The following is a 20,510-nucleotide window of genomic DNA, read 5'->3' as shown; positions in this document are numbered from 1 at the left end:
AGGGAGAGAAGCAGAGTTAATATTTCAAGACGGAGACACTTCATGAGAAAATTCTGTCTGAGGAACAATCACTGTTTAATGATTTAAAGTGTAAATTGTTATTGAGGAGACTTACATGGAGCATGAACCTCAGCAGTAACCAATTAGACGGATCATCTAATTGAATTTCCATTCAATCTCCACACCTGGACGCAACATTTACCTGTCACCATACACAAGATTGGAGAAACGACGATGATGGTTTTGCACTGATGTTATAACATTTATTTTTAGTTTATTTTGTTGTGCAAGTAATTTGGGTTAGTTTAAGTCTATGTTAATTTATGTTTGTAATGTACTATGCTGCTGCTGCTGCAACAAGCTAAATGCCACGGCATTTATTCCCTGGGTATGTGTGTCTAAGACAAGAAACTTAAGTTTAACTTCAGCAATTGATACAGTAACCACGTGGGCATCGCCGGCCCAACCGATTGCCACGCATGCGCATTTCAGGAACTCAGTCCCGGTGCTGCGCAAGCGTAGTAGCTATCGCCGGCACCCCAGTGCCGCGCAGGCGCAGTTGCTGCCGACGGTCCGCCCGTAGTGACACGCAGGCGCAGTTGCTGCCGGGAGGGAGCGTTAGCCCCCCCTTTACCAGTGCCGCGCAGGCGCAGTCGGCGCCAGGGCGATTAGTCCGGGGGAAGGGATTGTGGCGGGAGCTGGTCCGTTGGTTTTGTGGCTCCGGCTGTAAGCAGGTAAATGGCGGCTCCGCCCGCAGTGCGAGGGAGTGGCTTGAAATCCCGGGTCGGAGGGTGAGAAAAAGGGCGGGAGCTGCCGTGCGAGTGCCGCCCGTTTGGACGGAATCGGCAGCGGGGTTTGGGGCGGTGGAGTCGGGGGGAGGAGCGGGAGGCCCCGAGGGGCCGAGAGTCCCGTCCCCGTGACTGGCCCCGACGGGACAGCCGAGCCTCACAGGTCCCCACCCCTCGCCTGCTGCAGCCTTCCCTCGGGTCCAGCTCATGCCCTGCTGGGGGCATCTCCTCCTGGGTTCTAGGCAGGGCAAGGCGGTGGGTGTGTGGAATTGGTTTATTATTGTCACTCCTACCGAGGTACAGTGAAAAACTTGTCTTGCATACCGATCGTACAGATCAATTCATTACACAGTGCAGTTACATTGAGTCAGTACAGAGTGCATTGAGGTAGTACAGGTAAAAACAATAACAGTACAGAGTAAAGTGTCACAGCTACAGAGAAAGTGCAGTGCAATAAGGTGCAAGGTCACAATAAGGTAGATCGTGAGGTCAGTCCATCTCACTGTATAAGGGAACTGTTCAATAGTCTTATCACAGTGGGGCAGAAGCTGTCCTTAAGTCTGGTGGTACGTACCCTCAGGCTCCTGTATCTTCTACCTGATGGAAGAGGAGAGAAGAGAGAATGACCTGGGTGGGTGGGGTCTTACCTGGTCACTTGTCACCCAAGAGTGCTGAAGCATTCAACAGGTCGGGCAGCAGAAGATGAGGTGCCCAGATTCTCCCCTCATCTACTGGATCTGAGAGCTTCCAGGTTTTTGTTTCTGCTATTTGTTGCTGGTCTCAAGGATTTGCGCGATTGCGCTTCCTCTGCCCGGACATAATGAAAGTTTACAGAAGTTTTAGCTTTAAATGTTTATTTTTGGCTAGAGTATACTGAAACAAAGATTTAATCAGCATAATCTATAAGATGATACAACGGTACTGAAAACAAAATCCTGGGAAAACTCGGGTTAGGCAGCATCTGAGGAGCGAGACAGATTAAATGTTTCTCGTCAATGATTTGTTGAAAAGTATAAATACATTGATTTTTTTTGTTGTCACATGTACTGAAATACAGTGAAAAACTTTATTTTTTAAGCCATCCATACAGATCATTTCATTACAACGGTGCATTGAGGTAGTACAAGGGAAAACAATAACAGAATGCAGAATAAAGTGTTACAGAGAAAGTGTAGTGTAGGCAGACAATAAGGTGCAAGTCCATAACGAGGTAGATTGTGAGGTCAAGAGTCCACTTTATTGCACTAGGGGAACATTCAATAGCTGTTCTTGAGCCTGGTGATATGTGCTGTTAGGCTTTTGTATCTATTGCTTGATGGGAGCGAGAGAAGAGAAAATGTCCATGGTCAGTGGGGTCTTTGATTATGTTGGCTGCTTTACCAAGGCAGTGAGAAGTGTAGACAGTCCATGGAGGGGAGGCTGGTTTCTGTGTTGTGCTGAGCTATGTCCACAACTATTTCTTGTGGTCACAGAGCAGTTGCCATACTGAGCCGTGATGGATGGATATATGGATGGATGGATATAGTGGATGGATAAAAATTGTGAGCGTCATAGGGGACATGCTAAATTTCTTTAGCCTCCTGAGGAAGTAGAGGTGCTGGTTTCATTGATCTTAACCTTGTTTCTGCCTCTGTGATGCTGTTTGGCCTACTGAGCATTTACAGCACTTGTTGGTATTTCAGGTTTCCAGTGTCTGCAGCTTTTTGCTTTCCTTTTTCAGGGCCAGACTTTCAATGGTTTCTGGCATCCGTCGGATTTTCTTCAGCTGAATGATGGTTAAGTCTCTAGATTCCAAGTTTTAATTGCTGTGACTAGATATTCTTACCGCACAGCACAAAAACGTGGCCCCTTGATGTGGCCAAATGCTAAAACTGGATGTTTTGACATTATGAATTAGGAAACCTTGATGTGGTTTAAAGCTTTGGTGACCTTGAACATTTGTAAATAAATATTCAGTTTATCTGTCAATGTCGTGGATAATGCTTCTTTGTAAATGTGTGCTTGGGAGAAACAGGGTATGTATGTGGTTAATTACCCTCTTATTAGCTGCTAAATTAGAAAGATGCTGCTTATGCTGCAGGTGTTTTGTTTTTAAAAATTGTAATCAAATTACTGAGTAAATGTAAAATGGGTTGCTTTTGCTGTTCTTTACGGAAATGCACCTACACAAAGTACTGAACTTTAAATGCTGGCAATGGGAGGGTTGCTGTAATTGGATTTTGTGTTTCCTTATTGCTAATCCTGTAAACCTTGCTATAAAGTATATGTGCATGTGTGCACACGGTTTGGTGAAGCTAGGGCAATGTGCAAAAAGGCATATGTGGGATGTATGGTAACTCCACTGACCACCTTCAACTTCAAGTGCATATTTAATTAATCCAGAGCAACATTCCTGCTTGCAGGAATCTTTATGCAATTGTGAGAGGCAGAAGCTTTTATAATGTTCTCTGTAATTTATAATTGCAATAGAGTTGTAGACATTCCCACCTGAATCTGAAGCTAAGTTTGAATTCCATTTCCAGACAGTGCAGTGGCTGGGGTTCGTTGTATCGATTAGGAGATCCAGGAAATCCACTTTATAAATATTATCATCATTTGATCAGTCTTGGAGTCCTTCTACAAGTTCTTGTTCCCTTATGAGGAGTGTGTACAAAAATAGAAGAAAAAAATGGGAAATCTTGCAGTTTTTTTACTTGTTCCCCAGAGTTTTTAAATCCAAACATTATCCTGCAATATTAACCTGTAGATCAGATTGTTGAGGCATCATGTAAATAAGTTTATCCTCCCTCTCATGTTGGGATTAGAATAAAATGCTGGAAATACTCAGCAGATCAGGAAGTATCTGCAGAGAGGGAAACAAGTAAATGTTTCAGGTTGATGAGAAAGTCAGAAAATCTGAGGGCATCAAATCAGACACTGTCCAAGCACGAATCTAGCATGCTTGCTTTTAGTCTGTGTTACAGGTATTTCCTCATTGACTCCGGCTGCTGTTTCTGTCCACAGAACCTGGAAGCAATGGAGGTAGGTCACAGCCCAGCGTCCGAGGCTCTGTCTCACACCGGTGATGTGGCAGAAAAGACCAGGACCCTTGGCACCTCTCAGTTGAAACCCAGAAGCATGAATCCATACCCGCCTGTTTGTCGCTTTTATTCTCGTGGAAAGTACTGTCAGTTTGGCCGAAGGTGTCGATTTCTGCATGAGCATCTGGAGCCACGGATTGCTCCAAGTGTGCCTGAAAGCCAGAGCAGCGGTGCTGCTGAAAATATCTCTCAGTGCCAGAGTGGTGCAGAATGTCCTGCAGACAGTGGCCCGGTCAGGTTTGCTGAGGATCCTGCTACACAGGGGCGAACCCGGTTTGGAACGCCCAAGATGATTGGTCCCAGAGATAGAGCGAAGAGGCCATGTCGTTACTATCTGTCTGGCTACTGCGTGATGGAAGAACGGTGCCGGTTTTGGCACCCTGAGAAGTTGCCTGCGTTGAGGGACCCTGTGGATTCCGAGCCCGCTCGGGTCAGTCTAAGACCGCCAGGGCCACTCATTCGACCGCCCGTCCCCCGGCCTGCTGTGGTCAAGGATGAAGTAAAGCTCACCGAGTTGACCCAAGAGGTTGCCCGGCAACTCCGAGAGACTGAGATCAGTCAGCTGTTGAAACGCTTCCCAAAGGACCAGCTCATCATTCAGGAGAGTGAGGATGGGAAGCAGACTTTCTACCGCATTGTGGTAGAGCCTACAGATCCAGACTGGGTAAGTCCTGGAGTCTTACCATGGAGTGGTCCAAAGTGAAACCTTGTTGTCAGAATGAGCAAATTGGAAATCCTCCTGCAGCTTAGAATAACTAGTGTTATACTGAGTGTACAGCACAGACATTCTTCCACCTATTTTGTGGCACTCTGTCCATTATTCCCGTTTTCCTCTGTACTTGTCCATCTTGCCCTTAAATGTTGACTTCAGTAATCATAGAAATGGGCCATTGCTCCATTGTTTCTGTTCTAACTTTTTGGTAAATAAATAGGATTAGACACAACTCCCTGATGTTTCTTTGAAGCCATGCAACCCTTTCCTCTTAAGGTCCAACCTTAAGACTGGGATATGACGTTCAGAGGTGAGACTGGAATGTATGGGAAGGAAGAGATGCTTCACTTGTAGACTCTTGGTCATAGCCCATCCAGACTAATTGAAAATTTAAAAAGAAAATGCAGGTGCTGGAGTTCTGAAATAAAAATGGAAAGTGCTGGGAATTTTCAGCAGGACAGATGGAATCTGTGGATGAGAAACAGTTAACATTTAAAGTCAACACTTGTTTTCTCAGTTCTTCAGATCTGACAAGGTGTCATTGACCTGAAACACTGATTCTGTTCTCTCTCTCCGTAAAATGCTGCCTGACCTGCTGGGTATTTCCAGCACTTTGGTTTTTATCACCCATCTGGAGAGCATTATTTAATTTGTGCATTGCATTGTAGAGAAGATGTATTGGACTTGTGGAGTGCAAATTCATTAAAATTTCAGAGCATAAGTTAAATTTATGTTAAAGGATTTAAAGGGTAGATGGATGGAATCAATGTAGCAATTTTTAAAGTTAGAGCTCTGTAATTTACCTGAGGAAATTAGGAAGCTCTTTTTACACAAAGTAGCAGAAGTTCTCTACAAAATGTGGTCACTTGAAGCTATAAGAGCAAGATTGTAGGATTTTAGATCAGCTGAGAGTATGGTGGGAAATGGGTGTGTAAGGGAATGGCTTTAAGGCACAGATCACCCCGATCTCATTGGATGGTGTGACGGGCTTGGAAAGGCTGAATGGTTCTCTCCTCTTAATGATAGTAAAAGCTACCAAGTCTTTCCCCTAATCCAATTATTAGTGCTTGTATTTCTGAGGGCAGTCACTTGCAGAGTACTATGCAACTAACTTGCTGCAATCTCCAATTGAGTGGCCTCTCTTAATCATAGATAGTAAATATTTCTAGACTTTGAAACTGTGGAGAGTATCACGACCAGGTGCATTGCCTGAGGTCACTTGATAACAGTCAGGGCTGGTTTCAGTAGCAGGGTACAGAGAAAGACAACTTGACCTCTGCCTACTTAGGCTAAGTAATTCTCCTTTTCTGAATATTGGTCATGTGCCTTTAATGGCACTGTCTTTCTACTCAAGGAAAAAAAAGCTCCCCCTTAAACCCCTTTCTGGTCAGCTATTACTGGGGTAGTGCCTGAAAGCTTTCTTTACTTTTTTTTTGTATAATTTATGTTTCTCTTGTGGTATGTGCCTTATGGAATGTGCCTGTGAAGCTGTTGTAGGTCAGTTTTTCATTGCACCTGTGCCTACTAGTGCATATGACACTAAAATCATCTTTAACTTTGACTTTTCATTTGCTTGTGGAATATGACTGGCAAGGCCAATATTTAATGTCAGTCCCCAGCTTGAGAAGATAGTGACCCACTTCAGCCCTCATTATAAAGTGCCTTCTTTCAGGACTTTGGACCAGGCCATTAGAAGTGTGCATTGCCATCAAATCCTGTGCCCACTGGTCCCCCTAACCCGGATAAGTCTGCAATACCAGGACCAATCTGGGTAGTCATTGTTCGCATCCTATGTGACTGCCTTTAATTTCTGATTTCTTTCCCCCATTAACCTGCTTCAGGATGATATTCAACCCCTCCCCACCCCTCACTCTTCTTAAACAGCCCTTAGTTATTCTGTGAATGAACTGCGTAGTGTTGATTTTTTTTTGCTTTCCACAGCCAGCCCCTGACGTTGCAATGTTGATTCTAATTTTCTTCCTCTCTTACAGCCTTTTGATTTGAAGGAGATAGACATTCAGATTTGCTTCCCAGACGATTATCCTTTGGAGGTAAGGGGTAATATTCCCAATGCCACATAATGCAGGCTTTCACAGTCAGGAGCTACGTATGTTACGACATGCTTTAGGGCATTATATTACATTAAATGCAAGTTGTGGCTGACCACAGCAATCTATGACAAACATATTGTGGATTATTTTTGGAAGAATGTAAATAAGACAAACCTTATTCCGCCAGTCAATAAGCTCAGTGCTGATCTTGTTCGTGGTGATCTATCTGCATCTAGCCACTTTTCTCAATGAGAGGGTCCACAACCGCACATAATACAGGAACTGAAATGGAAACGCACCAAGTGATGGGTTATGTTTCTGAGGGGTTGCATTATGTTCCAATGGAACTGTCAGCAGGGGTTCGCTCTGTTCCACCTTCTGCACTCCATGTACATCCTAAACATTGAGAGAAGTGTAATTCTGGCCTCTACCTACAGTTTCCACCTTATTGAGAATGAATCTACGAAGCCTGCATTACTTACCCTCCCTTTCTCCCATCTCAAATACAGTAGTATGTTACTCAAGCCTCTTCATCTTTCTCTTAGGTCTTCACTTTGGATATCCCTGAGGATCAAGATCTGCCAGCGTCTATGGGAAGGTAAGGAGAAACGATGGTAAAACATTGAACTATTGGAAATGGTTTATCTTCTTGGTTTTAGGCTTAGACTGAAGAACCTAATGCTTCAGAATAAACTAGGTCCTTCATCTTTGGAAAGCAGCCCGTGCTTTCCAAAGATGAAGGATCTTGTTTATTTTGACTGTAAAATCTTTATTTTCATGACTGCTGGAGCCTATCGCATCTCATCACAACTTAAAGAAGAAAGAACTTGCGTTTATATGTAGACAAAAAATGCAGGAATCTGGACCAAAAAGAACTGGAAGAACTCAGTGGGTCGAGCAGTATCAGTGGAGTCAAAAGAAGTATGTCACTGTTTTAGGTCAAGACCCCTGCACCTGTCCTGGTCCATTCCATCTTCTGAGATTTTAGCAATAATCCAAAGTGATCCTATGCTTTAACTTAAGTAAAAATAGTAAAAGCTGGAAACACTCAGTAGGTCAGGCAGCATCTGTGAAAAGAGATAGAGTTAACATTTCGGTTCCAAGACCCCCGTCAGGCTGAAATGTTGGCTATGTTTCTCTTTCCACAGATGCTGCCTTACTTGCCTAGTAGTTCCAGCAATTTTTGTTTTCATTTGAGATTTTCAGTATCTGGATTTTTTTTAAAAATTCATTTGTATTTTAGCTCTGCAGTCTTAGTACCTTGAAGAAGTGTGAGCTTTATTCTTCTGTCAGTGCTATTTATTGAAGAATTGAACGTGTGAATCATTTTCTTATTCTCTGATCAATGTACATTTCAGGCTGGATTTAAGGTTGTGATTAGAATTGCAAACGGTGAGAGTGGCACAGCTCTTGTTCTCTTTCCTGGAAATAGAATGAACTACTCATATTGCCAAACTTGGACAATGTTTACATTTCCACATTCCCAGTTGGGAGGTTTGGGCATCAGCATTGGATATTCAAATCATTTTCCAGGACTGCGAGAAGGCTGTTGGTCTTTTCATGTAATCTAAGTATCAAACTTCAGATTGTAGTATCGGGAACATAACTTGTATTTTTCTCCTGATTTAATAGTGACATTTTATTTTTCTTCTGTAGTTGTCTCTTTCCCCCAGTGGTGTCTGGTCATTAACCAGCCTGTTTTAAAATCCTCACTGACAATTGAAGCTCTAAGTTGATACGAAGTGTGGGTGGGAGCTAGGAACAGAGAAGGGAAAGGTGGAGAATTTGTTGCATGTTGAAGGATATTTGAACAGTAACTTCTTTGTGTGTCTGGCATTATAGCAAAGACCTTGTTGTTGAGTGATTTTTCTCCTTTTCCTCAGCTTTGCTCTGCCAGAGCCCAGTTCCCAGTCAGTAGTGTCCAGTGTGATTGGCCCAGAGTTGCCTACCTTTTTGACCGCGTCGCTCTCGGAACCTTTCTGACCATTACTTGATTCTCTGTGAGTGCTGAAGAAGTCAAAGTGCATCTCATACTTGCTGAGAATAACAACTGGAGGTTCTCTACCTCAGAGGGTTATAGAGGCCAGATCATTAGAAGTACTCAAGGATGAGGAAGATGCATTTTTGAAAGATTGGGGAATCAAGGGCAATGGGCTACTGACACGGAAAAGGGGATGAGCCCCAGGGTAGGTCAGCTACGATCATATTGAATGGCAGGGTAGGTTTGAAGGGCCAGGTGGCCTATTCATGCTCCTACTTGTGTTGCTCAGTATCTGTAGTTTCTATATGGGAATTATGCATCAATTCTTTTTACTCCATTTTATCTAACGATATCTAAAGACAGGTATACTTTCAGTGGAGTGTGTATAGAAGTAGCAGCTACTGGGTAAGGTGTAAGGGATTCTGCATCATTGTAGCCCAGTGCCATTTGTATCACTGACGGCTTTAGTGGCTTTGTTTTATTATGCAGCAGAGCGGTAGGTCAATAAAAATCAGTGAGGAAACATTTCCTAGAATATGATGCACATCAGCTGTTGGAAGAGCAGCAAGATCCTTATCGCAAACTAAAAGGCAAAAACTTACTAAAAGGATAAACGACAAAAGCAAAATAAATTCTCATCCCAACCCCTTTCTTCCACTGGCAGAAAAGTGAACCAAATGGAGCTTATACAGTAAAAGTCTGATAATCCACTTTCTGATTATTTGGAAGTATAAAAGGTTTGGCACCTGGCTCGCCTTGAAACTCACTGGGTTCGTTAGAAAATTTGCACTATTGTGTAACATCTTAAAACAAAAAGGAACTAAAAGTATGTTAGGGTATTTATAGGGATAACATTCAATAATCTCAAATCTACCAGTCTGGCATCAACAAAGTCCCGAGTGTGCTGAATTAATGGAGTTTTACTTTGTTCTTCATTTCTCAGATGGTTGTTTATTTTCTCTCTAAGTCCTGGTTTTGAGGATTGTTCAGTAATTTCACAAGGCCATATTCCATCCTCTCCACCTCAGGCACGTGTGTAGCGCTTCAGAGGAGTGGCTTCAGGCCAAGCATGCCACCAACAGGCTGACGGGAAAGTTAGAGCTGCTGTTTCGTCCTTACCTGCGGTGGCTAGATCGCAACCTGGAGAAGCTGTTCATAGAGGGAGCCAGAAAGGTAAGACCGTGTCACCCTGTTCAGTAAAATTTTATGTCTGATGGGAACAAAGCAAGGTACTTGAGAAAACACGAGGGGGAAAAGAAGTAAAGCACTTGCAGGTCAGTCTATTCTCAGAGTGTGTCACTGTGTCAGAATAGGCTATTCCCTGCCGTCAGATTGTTCCTTGGTTAAGTGGTGTTTTTCCAACTGGACAATGAAAGGAATTCTGCAGAGTAAGTTATACTTGGACTATATGCTGCAATATAATCAACTAAAGTCATGTCTTCTGTCTCTTCTACTTGTTTGCTGCAATGCCAGTGGTGAGAGTTGTAGATGAACTGATTTGAGAGGGGTTATCAGGCCATCCGAAAGAATATTTTTATCAATTCATTACTAGTTCAGTTTTATTAATATCTTTAAATATCAACTATGTTTCAGTCAATACCACTGTTGCTTCTTGAGTTAAAGGCTGAGAGTTTGTCCCATTACTAAGGCCTGAGCACCAAACTAGATTGATATTCAATGTAACACTGAAGGAGTGGTATGCCGTTGGGAATGCAATCTTTTAGAAGAGGCAGAAGAGCTGGGGAGTTGTCCCCTGCCCCTGGCCAATGTTCATGCATTACCCAACCCCACCAAAATGGGCTACCTTCTGACAGGAGCTTGCTGGGCACAAATTAACAACAGCATTTTGTATAGTGGGGCTTTGAATTTTTTGTGTGCTCTTGGTGCTGTTTGGGATGGGGAGGGTATTTTTTCCACTTGTTAAAATTGGGTGTTTCTGGTTATTACAGACAACGTTGGACATATGCAACAACTTTGTGTGATCATAATTTGCAGCTAAGTTGGCTATGACAATAAATGCACATTCAAAGTCATCCATTGGTTTCATTATAGTGGTTTTCTTGCCCCAGCCCCAGCACCACCACACCTCAGTTATCCAGTCACATCATTATCTGGAGCATTCTGTTCACAAACAAACTAGTTATCTGTGCACCATTTCTATATTCTAAAAGCTTTGTTCTTGAAAGCAAAATATGTGGTAATGTTGTATTTCCAATGCAGAGTTTTATCAGTAAACTGAAAACTTTTTAAGTAGTCTTTGGATGTTTTTATTTGGTTATTATCAATTAAAATGGAAAACATTCAACCCCAATGTACATTAAAGCATTTCAAACCTCTTCACTGGCTATAAAGCATTGTAAGACATTCTTATAATGGTAATGTATAAATCCAAGATGATATTTCTCCATGTTTATTGCTCATATTTCCATATGTCATAGGAGGAGGCCATTTGGTCCATCAAATCTATGCCAGCTCTGAGCAATCCCATTCCCCCACTTGTAACCCTGTGTTCTGTTCTCTCTTGCATATCCCTCTCTTTGTTTAGGAGGTTGTGTGAATTATTGTTGAGGATAATCAATATTGTGTATTTTTTTTAAATTGCAACTAACTTTCAATTTCTTTCCTCTTCCAGATAAAGAGGGAATTGGACACCGAGAAATCAGGGATATGTTTTATACCCTTCCAGGAACTTAAGCCATGCCTACCAGATGCACGAGCTTTGCAGACAACAGAAGGGTCTTCGTGCCCTCAGAACGTAGATCCTGTCAAGGGATTGTCGCAGCAGCTTCAGCAGGCCAAGTTCGCAGAATCAGAAAGTCCAGAAATGAGTGGCACGGGCAGTGAAGTCAGCTCTGGTGAGGAGGTTGATGGGTGTTCAAGGACTGATGCACCTCGCAGGCATAAACCCCTCCCAGCTGGCAATGGGAGTGGGCAGCTGCCGATAGATTCTAACAGCAAGGGCCTGCCTAAGGGAACAGCAGTGCGATTTCTTGGCTTTCAGCTGGGAGAAGCGACAGCAACACTGGCAGCTCAGAAGATCACTCTGTCACTGAAGTGCGTCAGGTATGATGAGCGATAGTGGTGTGAAAGTGCATTCAGGCAGCCAGCCGTCGAGGCACACGATTGTATGGTACAGAAGACCATTTGACCCATTGTGCAAGGGCAACCAAATGCATCTTTTCCCAAATCCTGATAAAACAATCTTCAAGTGTTTATCAAATTCCAGTGTGAAAGGTAGTTCATTCCAAGTCACAACAACTTAGCAGGAAAAATCCCCTCATCTCCTCGCTGGTTCTTCCTGCCAATTATTTTAAGTCTATATCGTCTGATCACTGGCGGAAGCAGTTCCTATTCACTTATCAAAATCCTTCCTAATTTTGAATATTTAAATCTTCTTCTTTTAATCCTCTCTGCTATAAGGAGTACAATCCCAGCTTCTTCAGACTATCCACACGATTAAAGTGCCTAATCCCTGATACCTCTCCATTACACCTCCTTCCTGCCAGAAATCCTTCTTCAGTGTGCTGCTCAGAATTTCAGACAATGATGTAGAAGCCTAAATCAGCAATTTTTTTTTAATATATTGTAAAAGCATTAACATAATGTCTCTATTAATAAAGCTGAGGATCCTGTATTTATTTCTAAAAAAAAGACATATAATTAGAGAAAAATGCAGTTTGTAGCTAGTGAAATATTTTTGAAGCATAGTCACAAATGCAACACAAATGAAATTAATATAACATAGAAACTTCTATATTATGTTTTATCTTTAAAAAAAGAGGAATATAAATCATTAAAAGACATTTGGACAGGTACATGGATAGGAAAGTTTTGGAAGGATATGGGCCAAACACAGGCAAATGGGACTGGCTTAGATGGATGCCTTAATCAGCACAGACCAGTTGGGCTGAAGGGCCTCGTTTCTGTGTTCTATGACTCTATCTAGACTTGTGTAATTTAAGAATGCGTGCTTCCTCTAATAGCTGATGCTCAGGATATAAGAGCAAGGAGGTTACACTAGAACTGTATACAACACTAGTTGTGCCACAGCTTGTGTACACACATTTCTGGTCACCATGTGACCAGAGGAGATTCATGAGAATGTTACTAGGATTGGAGAACTTCAGCAACAAAAGAAGATTGTATAGGCTGGCTATACAGAGGAGCAGAGGAGGCCAAGGGGAGAATTATTAAGGGCTGAGGTGGCATTTGGAAATTGGAGAAGGATTGGAGAGAAGGCGAGGAAAGAATTTTTCAACAGAGGTTGCTGGAGGGCTGGAACTCTTGCCTGAATAGGTGGTAGAAGCATAAATCCTCGTCACACTTTTTACGTGTACTTGAAGAGCCTTGACCTGCAGATCTAAGTGGTTGGTGCTCGAAGGTGATATTGGGTAGGCAGCTTATTTTAGCAGCGTTGACCCGATGGGTCAAGTGGCTTCCTTCCTCCTTCCTTGTCATAAATTTTCTTTGATTCAAGCAATTCTGCATCTCAGCAAGATCACAACTGATCTTCTACCTTGCTTTCTTGAATTATCTCAATTCATTGAATCTCTTTAATTCCAAAAATCTATTGCTCAGACTTGAATATACTAGAGAACAGAGAATCCGCAGCTGTCCAGGGAGAGACTTCTGATGATTTGCCTCAGTTTGAAATCACTGGGCCTTTATTCTGATACCATGATCCTTAGTTCTGGTACCCTAGTATGGTAAAACATCATCCCAGCATCTAATTTATTAAGTTCCGTAAGATTTTTATGTTGCAGTAAGTTTTTCTCTTTTATAATTGAAGGAACATCTGATCAACTCTGCTCGGTCTCTCACAGGGCAAGTCCCTTTCTCAGAAATTGCTCTAAGGCAAGTAGGATCCTGACCCGAAACGTTGACCGCCTGCTTTTCTCCACGGATGCTGCCTGGCCTGCTGAGTTCCTCCAGCATCATAGGTGTTTTATAATATGTGGCAGGGGAAAGATTATTTTGCACAGAGAGCAATTGCCATAATTCAAACATTTCTCAGTCTGTCTCATAAGGCATTTTGCTTTTCTGTTTTTCCTACCAAAGTGGGTAACTTCATATTTCTTCTATATTTTCCCCCTCATCAAACTGCATACATCTTTGGGGGTGGGGGAAGGAAATGAAACATCATGTTTGTAAAGATTACAAGTAACTGAAACTAAACACTGGTCCTTGTGTTGATTACAGGCTGCTGAACTGGAAAAAAACTCTTTATTTGTGCTCTGTGTTCTGTCAGCCAGCTCTGCTAACATAATAGTCCCAATCCCATGAGCCTTAATTTAATAACCTCATATGTAACACTTCATTGAATGCTTTATGAAAATCCAATTCTTCTACATCCACTGATTTCCCCCTTATCTACAGCTTTTAAAAAAAACCCAATAGATCTGTCAAGTGCTATTTTTTTTAGAAATCCATGCTGCAACATGGATTTTAATGGGACCCTGTTACCACGTATCAAATAACATACTCCAGCACTTAGTACAGCACTGTTTAAACTAGAGAGTTTCAAAGGCTGCTGGAGAATCAGATTTGAGATTGGTGTGACGTTATAATGGAAAGTCAATAGCCTGAAATGTTCCCTCTGATTTTCTCTCTACGGATGCTCTTGAGTATTTCTAGCATTTTCTGTTTTAATTTTGAATTTCCAGCTATAGTTTTTGCTTTTCAGTTACTTCTGTGATCAATGTGTTGAATTACTCCTGGATGAGTTTCCTTGCCTCTCCATTGACTGCACTATCCTCCCTGATGTTGTTCTCTTATGATTTGGGATGCAGTCATGGGTATCATCTACTGAAAATCTGTCACTCACTGGGGTCAGGTTGCCTTAGTTGTTATTTTTGATCTTTTAATTGAGTCAAAAGCAAACTAGCAGAAAAGATTCCGCAGGGTTTTAGCATTTAGCACTCCCAGTGAATAGCTCTTGTAGAACTGACCATTGTTCAATTTCTTTTCAAAGGTGCAAAGTAACTGCAGATCTGACTGTGTCCCAAAAGCACTCTTCTTCTGCAAGCTGTGAAAAATGTAACACAGACATCAGTGTAGCGTTCCAACCCAGTGTACTCCATGAGAATTCGGATGTCTTGGGTTACCTGGACCTGCATCAATGTGCCCCTGTGGACTTGATTTTACAGGACAGTCACTTTGTTGTGGGCTGTCTAAACTGCTCCAAGGAGGGCACTCTGCAGGTGAGTAGAACAAGAGCCATTTTAAGTATCTGACCTGTTGAGATTCCAGTTGCTCTTTTGTTCCTGCAACATAAAAGGTTAGTTGAGATGGACCTTGTATATATGTCATTGGAAGAACAATATTACACTCGGCACCTTTAATGACCAGAGAATCCAAGAGGTTTTAAGCATCTAGGTGATGTTGTACATGTGATGTTAGCTCATCAGTGTCTTTGGCTTCAGATTACAGCAATTGGATCAGAGGGTTCTAGTAAAAGGGCTTCATCCACATTTCTCATTCTGATGCTGATTTTAAACTTTAGTGTATCTCCAGGCTTTTCTGTGTTTATTTCCTATCTTTGGCATTTTGCCTGGAAGATTGTGTTAGATAGCAAGGAAAAGAAAGGGAAGGATCTTCCACACGTGAGGATCATGATGTCACTTCATGCCTTATCTCAAGGAAATGGCAAATATAATCTTAAAATCTGCAATGTAATTTGAAAGAGAACATTTCTGGCATAATTTTCCCCTCTAACACATTCAGTTATTGAATTTTGCACTGTAAAGTTAAAGCAATTGTGGCAATCACCAAGTCATGGCTTTATGACGGATGTGATTGGGAACTGAATGTCCAGGAGTACACAGTGTATAGGAAGGATAGGCGGGTAGGCAGAGGGGAAGGTGTGGCCATGATGATTAGTAATGATATAAAATCAATAGAAAGGAAGGACATTGGGTCAGAAGAGGCGGAATCCTTATGGGTGGAGCTAAGAAATAGCAAGGGTAAAAGGACAATAGTAGCAGTTATATATAGGCCCCCTAATAGCAGTCAGGAAGTGGACCATAAGTTGCAGTTTGAAATAGAAAAAGCGTGCCAGAGTGACAACGTGAAGATAATTATGGGGGATTTTAACATGAAGGTGGACTGGGAAATCCAGCAAGGTAGTAGATCTCAGGAGAGTGAGTTTGGGGAATGTCTACAGGACAGTTTTTTGGAGCAATTTGTTGATGAGCCCACCAGGGGATCAGCTGTTTTGGATTGGGTGCTGTGTAATGAACCGGAGGTGATTAGGGAACTAAAGGTAAAGGAACCAGTGGGAACTAGTGATCACAATGTGATTTGAGTTCAGTTTCAAATTTGAGAAAGAGAAGCTGATAACTGGTGTATTGATATTTCAGTGGAACAAAGGAAATTACAGTGGTATGAGAGAGGAGTTGGCCCAAATTGATTGGAAGAGTAAGCTAGCTGGAGGGACGGCGGAGCAGAAATGGAAGGAATTTCTACAAGAAATAAGGAAAATGCAGCATAGATATATTCCAAGAAAAAAGGTTTTGAATGGAAAAAAGGCACAAATGTGGATAACGAGAGAGGTGAAGGCTAAAATAAAAGCAAAAGGGAGGGCATACAAGGAAACAAAAATTAGTGGGAAAACAGAAGACTGGGAAACTTTTAAAAACCTGCAGAAAGAAACTCATTAGGAAAGAAAAGATGAATTATGAAAGGAAGTTGGCAGATAACATTCAAAAGGATACTAAGTTTTTTAAATATATAAGGAGTAAAAGACAGACACAGGTTGATATAGGACCAATTGATAACAGTGCGGGAGAGATCATAACGGGTGATAGAGATGGCAGAAGAACTAAATGAGTATTTTGCATCGGTTTTCACTGGAGGACATCAGCAATATACCGGTTAGTCAGGGGTCTCACGGAATGGAACTGAGTTCAGTTAAGATTACTAGAGAGAAGGTGCTAGGAAAACTAAATGGGCTAAAGACTGATAAGTCTCCCGGACCGGATGAGGAGCATCCCCGGGTTCTGAAGGAGGTGGCTTTAGAGATAGCAGAGGCATTGGTGATAATTTTCCAGGAATCGATAGACTCCGGCACGGTTCCAGAGGACTGGAGGGTCGCAAATGTAGTTCTGCTGTATAAGGAAGGTGGGAGGCAGCATAAAGGAAATTACAGACCTATTAGTTTGACGTCAGTGGTGGGAAAGTTATTGGAATCGATCCTCAAGGATGAGGTTATGGAATACCTAGAGGTGCAAGGCAAGATAGGTCCTAGCCAACATGGTTTTGTGAAGGGAAGATCCTGCCTGACCAACCTATTGGAGTTTTTTGAAGAAATCACAGGTAGGGTGGATAAGGGAGAGGCGGTAGATGTTGTGTATTTAGACTTTCAAAAGGCCTTCAAGGTGCCGCTTAAGAGACTGATTAATAAGATGAGAGGTCATGGAATTACAGGTAGGATAACAGAATGGGTGGAACATTGGCTGGTTGGCAGGAAGTAAAGGGTGGGAATGAAAGGATCTCGTTCTGGTTGGCTACTGGTTACTAGTGGTGTTCTGCAGGGGTCAGTGTTGGGGCTGCTTCTTTTTACCTTGTACATTAACGATTTGGATGATGGAGTAAATGGTTTTGTGGCTGTTTGCGGATGACACCAAGATAGGTGGAGGAGTAGAGAGTATTGAGGAGACAGGAAGGTTGCAGAGAGACCAAGATAGCTTAGGAGAATGGGCAAGGAAATGGCAGATGAGATTCAATGTTGAGAAATGTGCAGTTGTCCACTTTGGAAACAGAAATAAACGGGCAGATTATTATCCAGAAGGAGAGAAAATTCAAAGTACAGAAGTACAAAGGGACTTGAGGGTACTCGTGCAGGTTACCTTAAAGGTTAACCACCAGGTCGGATCGGTGGTAAAGAAAGCGAATGCTATGTTGGCATTCATTTCGAGAAGTATAGTGTATAAAAGTAAGGAAGTGTTGATGAGGCTCTACGGGGCACTAGTGAGGCCTCATTTGGAATACTGTGCACAGTTTTGGGCCCCATATCTTAGGAAAGATGTGCTGATGTTGGAGAGGGTTCAGAGGAGCTTTACGAGGATGATTCCCGGAATGAAAGAGCTTGTGTATGATGAGCGTTTGTTGGCTCTTGGACTGTACTCACTGGAGTACAGAAGAATGAAAGGGGACCTCATAGAGACATTTAAAATGTTGGAAGGACTGGACAGAGTAGATGTGGCTAGGCTGCTTCCCTTGGTGGGTGAGTCAAGGACCAGAGGGCACAATCTTAGAATTAGAAGGTACAGGTTTAAAACAGAGATGAGGAGAAATTTCTTTAGCCAGATGGTGGTGAATTTGTGGAATTCCTTGCCACGTACAGCAGTGGAGGCCAGATCATTGGAGGTGTTTAAAGAAGAGATAGATATCTAAATAGTTGGGGTATCAAGGGATATGGGGATAAGGCTGGAAATTGGGGTTAGAATAGTGTGGTTTTTTTTGCCCCCCCCCCCCCCCCCCCCAAATTTCTCATTTCTTTTTCTTTTTTCCCTTTTCTTTGGAGCAGACTTGATGGGCCAAATGGCCTACTTCTGCTCCCTTGTCTTGTGATCAATATTTGTACATAAAAGAATTGAGAGTCTCCTACAGAAATTGTTAACCTATTGAGTGACTACAATTCATAACCTTTATCTCTTGTTATCCAGGGTCTATCCTATGGCCAGTACAAGGAACTAAACTGCTTGCACTGTCATTGCAAACTCAAAGTTTTGGTGGATGAAGTCCAGTTTTACCAGATGAACATCCAGTCACAGGATGAAATAGGTGATGATTCCTAAATATACCTGCCTTCATTGGGAACAAGGAGAGCTGATACAAAGAAACAGATTTGATATATAGGTCTGGATTTATAAAGCATGGGGCATATGGAGTATTCAGCCTAAGTTATCCACACCCCTTTTAATGCTTTTTTTCTATCCTCCTCCTATCCTTCCTCATCCAAATCTATCAGTAGAACATTGAATCCCTTTTTCCTCCATTCCCTTAAAGAATACATTCACTTCAACTACTTCCCCAAAGGTCGAATTAACAGATTCCACATTCTTACCACCCTCTTCAGAAAATAAATTTCTTTTGAATTCCCTTTGTGATTTACAACTCAATACCTTGTTTTGATGGTCTCTAGATTTGGTCTTTCTTTCTCTCTCCTTCTCTCCTTATCCTATTAAAACCTTTCATAACCTATTCTGGGTCACCCCTTGGCCTTCTCACTGCACAAGAACAAAGAAGCTGGGACTCTTCTTTCCTGATGGGTATTGACAATTTCACTTATAAACCAAAGAAATTTTAGGCTACCTAACTAGCAAGTGTGCCTCCTGTGCATGTATAACTTAATTAAGAAATAGCCTGTGAACTGATACACTGAATGTACATTTGCTTAATCAAACAAATAAGAACTGAATAAGGGTTTTCTTAATACCAAACAATGGAAGAGTGCAGGTAGTGTCCCAGTTTGAGAGACGCATTCTCTCTCTGAACTGTCTCCTTTTTCTTGTAGTTTATATATTTGATAGTAGCTGTCTCTTACTTAAACCATCCAGTGACCAGTTACTTGGTTTTATTTATTGCTGAAGACAATAAAAATTCAGTTCGTCAGCATCAGAAGAGGCGGCCTGAAGGACTTACTATTCAGCTTGGTAAACCCCTGCCAGAGTTTGGCACTTGCAGCCATTACAAGAAGAGTTGTCGCTGGCTCAGGTAAGGGTACGCTTTAAATTCAGTTTTTGGGACAGATAAGAAAGTTGTTTCTCCATCTCCACCTGATTCCAACCCTGCCGTGTCTCACTTTTAGCAGGTGGAGTAGAGATGTAAAATGGGAAGGTAGCCACATTAGTAAGAAGAGTAGCATTTAAATAATGTTTTTCTGTGAGACTATTATATGTTGATTCGAGAGGTCTGTGTGTCCTCGGGAAGAAGCAGGGAACTAAGAGATATGAACCATGTGCAGGCAGGTGGGATTAATTTAGTTTGGCATCGTGGTTGGTGCAGAAATCAGGGGCTGAAGGACCTGTTCCAGTGCTGTATTTTTTTGTTTCAATGTTTAGAAACACAAGTGGTTAGCCTGCAGTACTGGTAAAGAAGGCAGATGGAACATCTACCTTTATTGCAAGGGGAACAGAGTACAGGAGTGAGGATATCTTGCTGCAGCTATATAGTGTATGTATGGGACCACGTTTGCAGTACTATATACAGTTTTAGTCTGCTTATTTACAGAAGGTATGCTTGCAAGGCAGAGATTCACTAGAGTGATTCCTGGACTGAAGAAGTAATTCAGTGAGGAAATATAGAGTAGGATGGGTCTGCATTCTCTTGAATTTAGAAGAATGAGAAATAATCTTGTATAAAATTCTGACGGTAGGTACTGTGAGGATGTTTCCCCCTTCAGGATCCCAGTTAGAGCGAATAATTCTCTTTCTTGACTGTCTCCTCCTTGTTCTCGTAGTTTGTGTATTTGACAGTCTAGAGCTAGAAGACTTGTATAAGATGAGGAGGAACTTCTTTTGAAGTTATGTACCCCGTAGAGCTGTAGGGATTACATCATTAGGTAGAATTAAGGCAGAGATAACTGTTTTTGGGCTGGAGGGGAATAGAATGTTATGGGGCAATCTCGCAGGAGACTGAAGCTGAGGCCAAAGATCAGATTGTCCATGATGTTATTGAAAGATGGAGCAGTCTCGCTGAACCACATGGTCTACTCCTGTTCCTATTTCTTGTGTTTTAAGCTCTCCATTCAAGATTTTTGATGCCTGTAGGCTTGACTCCCAGCAGGTTGTCCTTGTTTTATCCACCATAAATTTGAAGTCATCCAAAACTCAGCTACCTGTATCCTAATTTGCTGCACCCCTGTCTCCCATTGTTTCTGTACTTGCCGACCCAGTT

General features: G+C 42.1%; 1 protein-coding gene across 1 annotated transcript in view; it reads left to right on the top strand.

Annotated features, from left to right (window-relative positions):
- The first annotated feature begins 613 nt into the window (after positions 1–613).
- Positions 614–20,510, top strand: part of si:dkey-24l11.2 (uncharacterized protein LOC100034462 homolog) — a 37,021-nt gene continuing 17,124 nt past the window's right edge. The window contains exons 1-9 of the mRNA XM_052042540.1: positions 614–734; positions 3,792–4,532; positions 6,572–6,631; positions 7,177–7,229; positions 9,641–9,785; positions 11,245–11,675; positions 14,584–14,812; positions 18,278–18,395; positions 19,205–19,328. Of these exons, the coding sequence (XP_051898500.1) occupies positions 3,804–4,532; positions 6,572–6,631; positions 7,177–7,229; positions 9,641–9,785; positions 11,245–11,675; positions 14,584–14,812; positions 18,278–18,395; positions 19,205–19,328 (1,889 nt within the window). The 5' untranslated portion in view covers positions 614–734; positions 3,792–3,803. The remainder of the gene's footprint in view (positions 735–3,791; positions 4,533–6,571; positions 6,632–7,176; positions 7,230–9,640; positions 9,786–11,244; positions 11,676–14,583; positions 14,813–18,277; positions 18,396–19,204; positions 19,329–20,510) is intronic.

The sequence above is a fragment of the Pristis pectinata genome, chromosome 32, assembly GCF_009764475.1.
Source record: "Pristis pectinata isolate sPriPec2 chromosome 32, sPriPec2.1.pri, whole genome shotgun sequence".
Taxonomy (NCBI): Eukaryota; Metazoa; Chordata; class Chondrichthyes; order Rhinopristiformes; family Pristidae; genus Pristis; species Pristis pectinata.
This window is presented reverse-complemented; position numbering and strand designations above follow the sequence as displayed.